A 12,003-nucleotide genomic window follows, 5' to 3' on the forward strand; every position below is an offset into this window, starting at 1 on the left:
AGATAAGTAGTCTTGACTGAACAACATCAACAACAACTTCCCTCCTAGGAGGGGTTTTTCTTTATGTTTCTGTAGCTGGCAGTGTTCAATTTTAAAAATTATGAGTTATTGTATGCGATCTGAAATCTCAAACTATTACCTATATTTCTTTTATTTCTCCCGTTATGTCTAGCTCAGTGTTGGGGACAAAGTAGGTGCTCAGTAAACTCTTATTATTGATAAACTGGCTGAAAAATCAGTCTTGCTAATCAGCATCTATTTATCATCCTACAACTTGGTTTTCCTTTATAAAATCTATTTATGGATGTGAGAGTTGAACCGTAAAGAAGACTGAGCACCAAAGCTCAGCTCACCATTGATGCTTTTGAACTGTGGTGTTGGAGAAGACTCTTGAGAGTTCCTTGGATTGCAAGGAGATCCAACCAGTCCATTCTAAAAGAAATCAACCCTGAATATTTACTGGAAGGACTGAAGCTGAAGCTCAATACCGTGGCCACCTGATGTGAAGAACTGACTCATTGGAAAAGACCCTGATGCTGGGATAGATTGAAGGCAGGAAGAGAAGGGGATGACAGAGGACTAGATGGTTAGATGGCATCACTGACTCAACGGACATGAGTTTGAGCAAACTCCAGGATATGCTGAAGGACAGGGAGGGAAGCCTGGCATGCTACAGTCCATGGGGTTGCAAAGAGTCTGACATGACTGAGCAACTGAACAACAAAAATGTTATTACTAACATGTATTCCTATTTTTTTAAGGCTCTCTTTTTCTCTAGATTTTGCCCCTTGGGGGACATTTAGTGATGTCTGGAGACATTTTGGATTGTCATAGTTGGGGTTGGGTGTTGCTACTGGCATTTAGTAGGTGTCGGCTAGGGATGTTACTCAACAACCCACAAAGCACAGGACAGCCCCCACTGCAAAGACTCATCGTATTAACCCAAGTGTTAATACTGCTGCTGTTGAGAAGCACTGGCGTAGAGGGTAGCAACAAGTGAAAAGTGACTGCAGTGTTGAGCGCGTTTCTCTTGCAGAAGAATCTAGACTTTCCTGCCTAAAGGCATTTCACATAGTTCACCTGTTAGGGCAGAAGGCACAGTGTCAGGGTCCTGAGGCCAAAACACAGGCCTACAACTGTGTTTCGTTGGGTCAACAGTGTTCAGTTTTTTAAAAATGTATTGCTAACTTAAAAAGTCATGTGCTTTTATTAAAAATCTGGATTTCTGCCTTCTCTTGAACACTGGCAACACTGGTCTGTCATTACCACCTGATAGAGGTGATATGTAAAATATTTAACTGGCACAGTAGAGTGGTGGCCATTCAGGACACCTCACCATCCAGAATGAACGCTTACCATAAAAGACAGTGACAGTCCCCAGGGCTAGATGCCAGCCCTGCCACCAGCCTCCTCAGCCCTGGCTGTCCCCTCTGGGGAGGACCGGAGCTCCTGACCCGTCCTTCTCGTCCCCTCACTACTGAGGCTGCTGCTTGTCACCTCACACATACTCTAACATTTTCCTCATACAGATTTAATGGAAAATGAAGTCTTCACCAAAAGTGGGAAAATAAAAAATAAAGATTCTCTGTTTCAAGACAAAAGATATTTTTACTTTTTCGCTACTTCAACTACTTTACAACTAAGACTAAACATACATCAAGGTCTATGTTTAGCCCCTGTAATCTTGGGATTTGTGGCCACCACTTTGGCTGAAACAACTTCTCTTTTAAAATGCAGAAACTGGGACTTCCCTGGTGATCCAGTGGTAAAGACCCTGCACTCCCAATGGTGGGGACCTGGTTCGACCCCTGGTGGGGGAACCAAAGATCCCGCATACCACAACTAAGACTCAGCACAGCCAAGTAACTTTTTTTCAAATGCAGAAATTCCCCGGAAGGCTAAGAGTGGTGGAACTTTTACTTTCTTTGAGACTTTTTGCCTTCTCCGGGGGCATAGCTAAGGCTGGTTTACAAACGCCATTTCTAATTCTCCCAAGGGTCCCACTAAGTAGCTATAACTAGTTCCATTCTATAGACAAGGAAATATGCCCCAAACTAGTCCAAGGTCATGCAGCTAGTAAGTTTTATGACTAAAAGTCAATCTTGATTTGTCCGATCCCGAAGTCTGTGCTCATTGCTCTCTAAGATCTGCTAACCAAGACCCTCTAACTTCAGGGGTCAGTTAGACAGGTAAGAAAGAGACCTGCACCAAGTCCCAGCTGCTAGGATCCTCTTGGCCTGTAAGACACATGGGGGCAATCAGAAAGAGTCTCTCCTTTGAGAGGGGGAATGACCATCACTGTGTCCCCAAGACATTTGCCCATTTCAGTCACTGTAACCATAGCTACCAGCTAGTGCACATCCACTTTCTATGTATTGGATCAAGCTCTTTACAGGAGTAATCTTTAATTCCTTTCTCCCATTTTTCAAATGATAAAAAAATAAAACAAAAAACTCAAACAGATTAAGTTGCCTGCCTGATGTCAAAAGCAGAACAGTAACAGAGTCAAACTGGTAGTCAAGACTCTGACCTCATGACCATGCTCTTCCTCTATACTCTGTTGTCTACTCCCTTCCAGGATACAGCCTAGAAAACCCAGCTCCTGGTTAGTCCCTGAATTTTGCCTTCTATGACATTTGACTTTGGTGTTAGAGTAATACTGCATATTGTGCCCACTGGAAATTTCTGTGGGTCTGTTCATTGGTATAACTTCCTCCTTTGGATGGTTTGCATAGGGCACTATGGTCAGGTTCCCTGAGGCCAAGTTCCCCGCCCAGAGGTCAAGTTCCCCCCCAACCCCACCGAGAGGCATCAAAGCCCTTCTTGGGCTGCACAGAGGAGGCTGAAGAGGGGAGAGAGCAAACAGAAGATGTCGACACTTGCCTCCTCTCCATCTCCATGACCCTCATTCTTATCAGAGAACATCTCAAAAGGCTTTGATGTCTCTTTCCTCTGGAATGTAAAGTGGAGCGTGGGATCGCACCACTGGCCCTGGCGGGGAGAGACAGGGCTGGGGCTGGGCAGGGAAAGAAATGCCAGAGCCTGTCCGTGTAGGGTCTCGGCCTCACCTCGGTAAATGTGAGATTCACAAAGCCGCCCCGGAAATTCAAGAGGAGGTTGGATTTTCGGGAGCCACAGTTTCCAGAGGCTTGAGTTGCATTGGGGTCGATGTTGAAGTATTTCTGAGGTGAAAAGACCTAAACCAAATAAAATAGATGGGCTCAATGAAGAGAACACTTGAGTTGGGAGACCAGAAACACAGGCTAGAAAGGAGTCTGAAACTCGAGGCTAGTGGGTTTTCACTGGGGAATTTCAAAGTCCCTGAAAGACACCTCTCATTTCCAATCTGTTAAGATTTTTTTTTAAATGAAAGAGTGCTCTCACAGTGAGGAGTTCCTTGAGAGATAATTTGTGGCAGCTGTATTCTTGATAAACTGTGTGAAATTTAATTTTTGTTCAGTCAAACATGCTGGACACTACAGGAAATGTTTTGCTGAACTTTTGTTTCAAATAAAAACCTGAATGTGGAAGTTTTACTTGCAATCACAAAAATGGTGTAAAATAGGAAGAATTTTTATAGTGATTCTTTCAGTAAGTCAAATAATCTTAACCCCTCACCCCCAATACCTCCAACCAATCTTCTCATTAATCTGGATTTTTCGTATTCATGTCACAGGTGGTTGGAACAACCATTGAATGCAAACCTCTCATTTCACAGGAAAGTTGTTGAGGCTTGAATGTCATCCAGAGGGACAGGGCCAGGCTGGGGTCAATGCTAGACATACCCCACACTCTGCCCATGCTGGCTAAAAGTGAGGAATGTGCATACTTAAAATTTCGGTGTGTGCTTTCCTTTGTTCATACAGTCACTGTATCAGTGTCTATTTTTACAGGTATTCTAAAACAGGTTCTCTTAATAGAGGACCTTGGAGAAAGGAACTTGCAAGTATCTGTTTCATTACAAGATACAGGATGCAGGGGAATGTTCGTTTTTAGTGAGGCACTCTCACTCAAACTTTTTGAAGCCGTTGTTATGGTCCTATGGCTCCAACTTACCGACACGGAGTCTTGAACCGTCAGCTGTATCCCCATCTCTGCTTTGATACACAGCTTGCTTCCATTGCGAACTTGATAAATTCCCGTCTTGGGTGACAATGGCTGTGGTGCAAGGGTGGGCCTGGGAGCTATGGTGGCAGGCGAGGCCGTTTGGGTGGTGTTGTATGTGGCTGTGGTTGGGCCTGGGGTGTGGGTGGGTTGAGTAGGTTTCTGACTGGTTGTGATGTTGTGTGGTGAGGTGGACAAAGTTGCTGGAAGGGTGGTCTGGTTACTGAGTTGGGTGGTTTTCCCAGTTGTGTGGCTGGCAGTCGATGGCCTGTTTCCAGTGGTGTGAGCCATTGGGTTGACGGTGACTGGTGGTGAACTGGGACCTACACTGAGGCCAACTTTAGCCTCAGTGACTGGAAAAGTCACGTGTGACTTGTTGGGTGTGGCCAGGGTTGTGACTAGGGTGTGGGTTGTTGGAGTGGTTGGTAGGGTGCTCTTTGTAGTTACTGGGGAAGTTGTTGCTAGAACTTCTATGGTTGTGTTTGTGGTTAGGGTCTCAGAGCTGGATGTTTTGGCAACTGTTTGAGAGGTGACATGACCATCTGTCGATCTTGCTGCTGCAGTTTTGTGAGGCACGTAGTTAGTTGGTTGGAGGAGAGAAGGTTTTACTGTGGCCTGTCCTGTTGTAGGTGAAGAATAACCTGTGATTTCTGGAAACACTTTTGCTTGCATGTGACTGTTGTAATGACTGTCATAATACCAAATCGCTGCAAATTAGAAAAAAAATGTTAATATACCAACTAACAACTCACATTTGTTAGTCCCTCCCAACTGCCACTTTAATGTTTCATTAAAATTAACATGCATTTTTTAGATCTGGGGAAAATTTACAAGGATAGAATGGTGAAGGGAACATCACTCAAAATTCTTCCACGAGGTCACAATTTTAACATTTTGATTGCACCCATGTTTTCACAGGATTGTGATCATACTGGGGTTTTTGAAGCAAGGATATCGAAGTGGTTTGCCATTCCCTTCTCCAGCGGATCGCGTTTTGTCAGAACTCTCCACCATGACCCGTCCATCTTGGGTGGTCCTGTATGGCATGGCTCACAGCTTCACTGAGTTACACAAGGCTGTCATCCATGATCGTACTGGAGATATTCTTTCCTTTTGTCTGTACGGGGTGTGGTACTAACACCCCAGAGAGCATGCTCAGCTAGATACCTGAGTGTCAATGTCACTTCATTTTCCATCTTCAGACATGAATCTGGACAGTTCCTGGGCAGAGTGTGTTCCTGGGTAGGATATTGCTGGGATGATCTGACAGAGCTGGGGCAGCTTGAATAACAGGAATAAAGATCTGCTCAGACTTGTACAGTTTTCATAGAATCATATAATCCCAGGCTTGAGAGGGGCCTTAAAGATTATCTAATACAAACCCTAATCTAATGTGTGAATTTTGCTGTTGGATATTTTGTCATGTGTTCAGCCAATCTATGCATAATTGCCTCCAATGACAAGAGATTCAGTTCCCTTCCATTTTTATCTTGCCATCAGTTTTCTAATTGTAGCCCAATTTCTATCATTCCCTTACTTAACCCTTTAGAGTGGTCCAGTCTTTTCCAGCTAAGAAATTAAATTAACCCATAAAGGCTCTGATATATCTGGTGTGCATGTCCTTCACAGTTTGGCTTAAATGTTGGCTCCTTAAAGAGTCTTCCCTGCCCTCCCCACATAGAACAGCTCCCCGTTCCCAAATTCTCCATCATAGTGTTATTTTCATTGCCCTCACTGCACTAATCACAACTTGTAATGATATAAGGGGATGGCATTCAAATATTTAGCCATAAGCTTGGCCAGACAGTGTGTACTGGCCCTGATTATATGTTTATAGATTGTGCATCTCTCCCACTAGATTAAAGGCAACCTCAAGGTGGGAGCTGTGGGTTGTTTTTTTTTTCCTACCACCAGGGCTTGTGCATTGAAGGTATTTAGTGGTTACAGAATGAATGAATAAATAACAGAATGTGTCAGTGGCGGTTATAACACTGTAGACCTCCTAGCATTATTCATATGTTTATTTGGCTTCTTCGGGTCTTGGTTATGGCACCCCATCTTGGTTTCCCAATCAGGGATCAAAATCACGTCCCCTGTATTGCAAAGTGGACTCTTAACCGCTGGATCACCCTCCTCCTACGATTATTAGAAGGCTCAAACAAGGTGATTTGAGTAAAAGCCTTTCTGAACTATTAAGCAGACCTAGAATGTGCTTTATTGTCATAGGTTCTCTCCCAGGTCACCCTTCAGGGCCAAAGGCCTCTGACTCTTTTTCAACCAGAAAAGTTCTATCCTTGTCTCCTTCAGGCACAGAACAAAACCGAAAGTGGACGAGTGTGATGATGTCTCAGGAGAGCTTACGATCAGGTGCACTGAGAGATGGTGCTGTCTCTTCAGTGCTATGGTTTCAAGGTGTTTACCCTTTGTATTTTCACTCATTGGAGTGGGAGCTGCCCAGTGTCAGGCAGTGACTTGGAAAAACACAGGGAAAATGGAAAGATTGTTCTATGCTGGTGTTTATAGAGTCCCGAATTTTGTATCTAATAAAAATCATCCACAAACTCCTTTACTCTCTCTCTTTTTCATCCAATATATTTCTAAGTTGGTACTTTCCCCATAATAATAGCAATAAATCTACAAGCCACTTACTACATGGCAGACCTCAGATCAAGGGTTATCTTTCATCAACTCTTCTCAAAAACCCTTTGACAGGTACTAATCTTTCTGTTTTTCAGATGAGGAAACTCAATTTTAGAAATTTCTATTAACTTGACCATAATTGTCCAACTAGTAAATTTTGGAGCTTTAGACCCAAGCCCCTGTCTGAAGCAAAGCCTGCCCTTGGATCTGTGGATGGGTGGAGGTAGTGTGTATCCCTGGGAAGAACAGTGAGAGAAGAGACAAAAGCAGAGGAGAGAAGAAGAGTAGGGTGCCCCTTCAGTGACCCCAGTTCACCAAACCTGCATCATGGTGGTCCTTAGTGAGGCTTTCAAAGACCCACATGCTAAAACAGTGATCATTTTCCAGAAGAAAAGGCCAACTGTAAGTCCAGTAGTAACACTTATCAATTATTTCTGCACAGCTGGTTTGTAAAAGACATTATTAATGACATTAAGTTACTTGAGACTATTACTAAAGAGTCTCTTGAGTCTTTTCTGTTTCCAAAATGTTTACTTAGACAACTGAAATGTATAATATTTGAGAGTTATATCAACTGATTTTCTGGGTTGTAGATTTGCTTTGCAAATCTTTGTAAAATCACTCCCTGTGGAGCCTTTCTGCCCATATTGTAGAACCTGGGGCAAGGTTTCTCCATTCAAGATTATTATGAAGGTTGACAGTTGCTGAAGATTTATCTTCACAATTCATTTGGGCTAAATCTGAGTTGCTGTTTCCTGGGTCAAGAACCCAATAGGAATCCCATTAGGATCATAGTATTATGATGGAGAAATAGAATTCACTCCCAGACATGGTGTCTAGGAATGTCTGTAGTAAAAAGCAAAGATTGCTCCAGAGAACTCTGGGAGATTGAGAACCACCTGCCTTTTGCTCTCCTGGATGATTAGGTCCTTGATAAAATCCCACTGTGTTTACCTTATGCTTACGAGCTAAAGTAAATCTTTTCAATTGAGTAGAATTTCCTCAACTGAGTAGCACACACTTTCAAAGGGGGAACCTTCCTGATAATACAATTAGAACTCCTCTCTCAGTAGTGATGAATGAGCTCAAATAAAGGGAAAAAACACATTGGCTATTCATGAATGCACAGCACCCCAAACAGGAGAACACTCATGGCACCCTGCCAAGTGTGCTTGGTGTACAGGAAATCTCTGTGAGGTGCCCGGAAGTGATGGCATCTCCGTATGATACATGCCTTTGTGGTGAACAGATGCCTGGGGCTGGTAGGTGACAGGACAAAAAGTGACAGTGTGTTACAACTAAACAACTCTGGGAAATACTGTTCTTATATTCTCCTTCTCCAATCGAGCCCCTCTCCTCCTTTCCTCATAGGAGTGTGAGGTATATAAGATGGGCCGATGATAAGACGGAAATTTGACAGGGGTAGCTCTGCTGTGCATTGAAATATGTCCAAGAAACTTCATAAGTTTGTTAGGTACTCAAGGAAATAACACTCGGAAAAATACTCTGTTTTTACAATATCTATGTTTATGACCACACATATATGCCCAATCTTTGTCAAAATTGGGTCATAGTTTTTAAATGGGTTCTTTGACCCCTAGAGGTTTAGTTAAGTTCTCTGAGACCCACAAAGAGGGAAGTAGGCAGAAGCAAGGGCAGGGCATAACTCAGAATCTCTGAGCCTTCCTCCTGCTCAAAAGAACACAACCTGAAATCTGCACATTGATTTGCCAGGCTCTCACTCCCAGAACCTGAGCATCTCCTCTCCAGGATTCAAGAGACTCAGAAAATGAGTACCCTAGAGTCTTCACCCCTCTAGATGGTGAGCTGCAGCAAGTGGTGTGAGAAGGTTTGGATTTCCCTACAGCTCACAGGAGGATCTGAAAGATAACCCGTCAACCGGGCCCTGGGAAAGCCAGTGGCCACACAAGTACTACTTCTCTAGGTATTTCCCAGTCAGTTGGGCCTTCCTAGAGAGCCTTAGTTTGGTTTCCCTGCCACACCCAATTCAACGGCTATATGGGAGACTACACTGAGCCAAGCTCCTGGCCAGGTACTGGAGGCAGGTCTTTATTCTTAGCGGCTCCAAACCTGTGAGGCAGATACAAAAATGGACTACACACCTCAGTGTGACAGGGGTTATTATTGAAGCAGGCCCTCTGAGTGCTATGGGGTGAGGTGGGGAATCTAACAGAAGAAGTTCTTCAGCCAGACAAGAGAGCAGATGGCATCCTACAGGCAAGAGGAAGAGTTTGTGCAAAGGCACAGGGGCCTCAGAGCCTGGCATGTCTGCAGAACAGCAAGGGGGTCAACATGAAGGGAACAAGGGAGAGTGTGGGGAGGAGGGATAGGTGGAAGGCCAGCAGGGAGTGGGCCTGGTGGGTTTTGGAAGCTACACTTTGCACAGCTGTAAGGAACACAGCTGGAGAGTAAATGGAGCCCCAGGGGCCACATCCAGGGGCAGGGAACTGGGTATAATGCCCAAGCACTTTCTCTGGCACCTCCCTGGGCAGCAGAAGCAATATGAGGCATGGAAGACTGTTTCTGGATGTGTGGGGCAGTAGGGGTCAGCCCTTGGCAAGATTCTGCTCACAGTTTCACAGTTTAGTCTTAGAGCATTTAGCAAAAAGATGCAAATCCTATCTCTGTTAACTTTCGGGGGGACTTGAGACTCAAAGAGAACCTTTGAACACAAGGGGCTCCGGCCCTGTGTTGGGAGACTGCTGGCTGACTCTCTCAAAATTCAGTCTCTCCTTTTTCCTTTGTAAATAGAACCATGAGTTGAAGTTCAGTGCTTACTGCTTGGAATTCATCTCCAAGCCTCTTTTCCAGATGGGAAAGATAGAAATGTGTGACTGAGTTCAGGCCAAAGCAGTAGAAGAGGTAGGGTCATGTGGACCTTCTGGGAAAGCTGCTCGAAGGGAGCTCAGTCATTCCTGGGGCCTCTCTGTTGCCTTCCTGTTTCCTCCTTCTATCAGCCTGCAAGTTGTATGTGATGGCTAGAGCTCTGCAGATGAGAGCTGTGAGGAGGTCTTGAAGGTGGAGGTCATACATAGGGTGGTGGGTCCATGAGAATGAGTCCCCACACACCTGCTCTGACTTCCTCTTGACTCATTTTCACTTAAGAGGGAAACAAACATTCATCTTGTTTAATTCACTATTTGGAGCTGGTCTCTTGTGTGCAACTGAACCTAAATTTGATTGATACCAACTTAAATCCCCTTATTTTACAGGGGAAGAATTTGAGATCAGGGAAGCAAAGTGACTGGAAAAAGATTACACAGTAAGCTTACTTAAAAGCTATGTCTCTCCAAGCAAAATGTCTAATGCTTTTTGCTCATACCCAATTAAGCAAGTATTTCTTGAATATATGCATGTAGGAGCGTAGTGCATAAGTGTAGAACAGGGACCCCGATTTGTTAGCTGAGTGCCTGTGTTCACCTCTAAGAATGTGCAGCTCAGAGAGGAAAGGGCAATGTGGGCATTTCCCCTCCACCTGCCTGGGCATTTATCACACACTCATTGCATTCTTGAATCCCCCAGTCACCTGCCAGCCATTGAAATTTTGCCCACACATTGCTCACTAAGGGCTCCTACTACACAGAGAACTTATGGTTTTTTATTAGTTTGTTCTGTTAATCATAATAATGACTTTCCATTTTTGCCTCCCAAAGAATGTGAAACTCTAATTCTGAAAGGAAAACAGCCTGGATTAGGGCAGCTGGCCTGACTCTTCACCCAACTTTCACGATGATTTGGGTTACACTCCAGTGCAGGTGTGTCCCCATTTGAGCACGTTAGTGGGGCCGTGTGGACAGAGCTAGTTCCCTTACACGTTCAAGTCAGTGGTAGTATAAGGAATTGTGAATCAACAAGCAAGCTTTACGAAGTACATAAGAGGACCCTGTGTCCCAGGGAGAAAACGCTCCTGGTGAAAGCAGGGGATAGGGACATAAAAGGATCATTAAAAGCTTAGCTTCCTAGACAGTCTCTCTGATCTGAAATCCTTGCAATTGAAAAATAAATCTTTGATGCCCTGGCTTACATCCTTCTGAGATGGGGCAGTTTGTCAACCACATCTCATTCATCTTCACAACTTATTGTTACATAATATAAATGTAGCACTTCATTTGAGAAAGGCAGAAAAAACAAAGCGTGACATACTTTCCCCAGAGTGTGTGGCAAGAGCCCCGTTTTTAAGTCCTGGCTCAGTTCTTCACCTCTTAAATGGGAGTGATTTCTACAAACTCTCCCTAATCAGATGCCTAGAACCCATTTGGGAACCACAGGCAGTGTCTCTATCTTCCTGGGTTGACACCTACTCTGCCTGACTCATGGAAAACAATCCAAACCATGGAAGCCTTTGGGAAACAATGAAGTGTGCTCCACATGTAGAGTAATAAAAAGACAGTCCCAAGTCAAATACCCACAGTAACTAAAGTCACTACAGCTATTTCCAGTCTGCTCTGTCCCACCTTGGTCACTGAACTAGAACGAATTTACATTTAATAGGACCAGATACGGTGGGGTCACCATGGAAGGTCATGTGTGTCACTCACCAACCAGAGCCATGAAGAACATCACCACTGCAGGGATCTGCCAGGACATGACTGGGGAGCCAGGGAGCACCAGTGCCTCCCCAAGCAGCTGCTAGGCTCAGCGCTCAGCACGGCTGGGTCTTCTGAATGGTGGGAGGCTGTTGCCAGGGCAGGTTCCTTCTGCCCTTCACTCAGTTGTGGCCGAGAAACCAAAGTCACTTATGTTATGAGAAGCAGCTGAGAGGCCCTCCCAAGCAGTGCGCTGAGGGCGGGAAACCACAAGTGGCCCTCCGGTGAAAGCAGGCACTTTCGGTTCTGCCTTAAGTGTTTGTAAGAAATGGGGTGGGGGTGGGGCATGTCCCCCAGCCCGATTAAGAGCATCTAAGATTATTTTCCGCAAGAGGAGGTGGATCTGTGTCAGTATCTGCTTCCTTCTCTCATAAGCTGGGTCTCCATTTTTCTCTAAGATCTTGAATCTACTTCTGTATAAACCCAGAGACTCTTCTCAGCTGAGAGAAAACCAATCCCTCACTCATGAGGAATGAGTAGGAGTCAAAACTCAGTAGTAGAGCGCTGTCTGTCTCTGTGTGTTCACAAGAAGTCGGAGACAGCCCTGCTCGCTGCTCAAGGTAGCCTTATCTGGCACCCTCACCTTGCAGGGAGTGGGAAGAGTGTGGTCTAAAGAGCTGGGGAGATTTGGGGTTTGAATCTGACCCTGCTA

The 12,003-nt window shown here is 44.7% G+C and overlaps 1 protein-coding gene across 4 annotated transcripts in view; it reads right to left on the reverse strand.

Annotated features, from left to right (window-relative positions):
* LAMP3 (lysosome associated membrane protein 3) overlaps window positions 1-11,510 on the reverse strand; it is a 31,694-nt gene extending 20,184 nt beyond the window's left edge. For 2 of the 4 annotated variants that reach the window (XM_086395987.1, XM_086395980.1), the window contains exons 1-3: window positions 11,304-11,482; window positions 4,057-4,811; window positions 3,069-3,197 (exon numbers count right to left, since the gene is read on the reverse strand). In XM_086395987.1, coding sequence (XP_086252113.1) covers window positions 3,069-3,197; window positions 4,057-4,811; window positions 11,304-11,352 — 933 coding nt within the window. In that variant the 5' untranslated portion in view covers window positions 11,353-11,482. Of the gene's footprint in view, window positions 1-3,068; window positions 3,198-4,056; window positions 4,812-5,271; window positions 5,297-11,303 lie in introns of those variants that run through there. The other 2 variants (XM_086395995.1, XM_086396006.1) reach the window with 2 other exon arrangements.
* Between the last annotated feature and the right edge of the window lie 493 nt (window positions 11,511-12,003).

This window comes from Bos grunniens, chromosome 1 (genome assembly GCF_055505025.1).
Source record: "Bos grunniens cultivar Pamir isolate PY7600 chromosome 1, Bosgru_T2T1.0, whole genome shotgun sequence".
Lineage (NCBI taxonomy): Eukaryota > Metazoa > Chordata > Mammalia > Artiodactyla > Bovidae > Bos > Bos grunniens.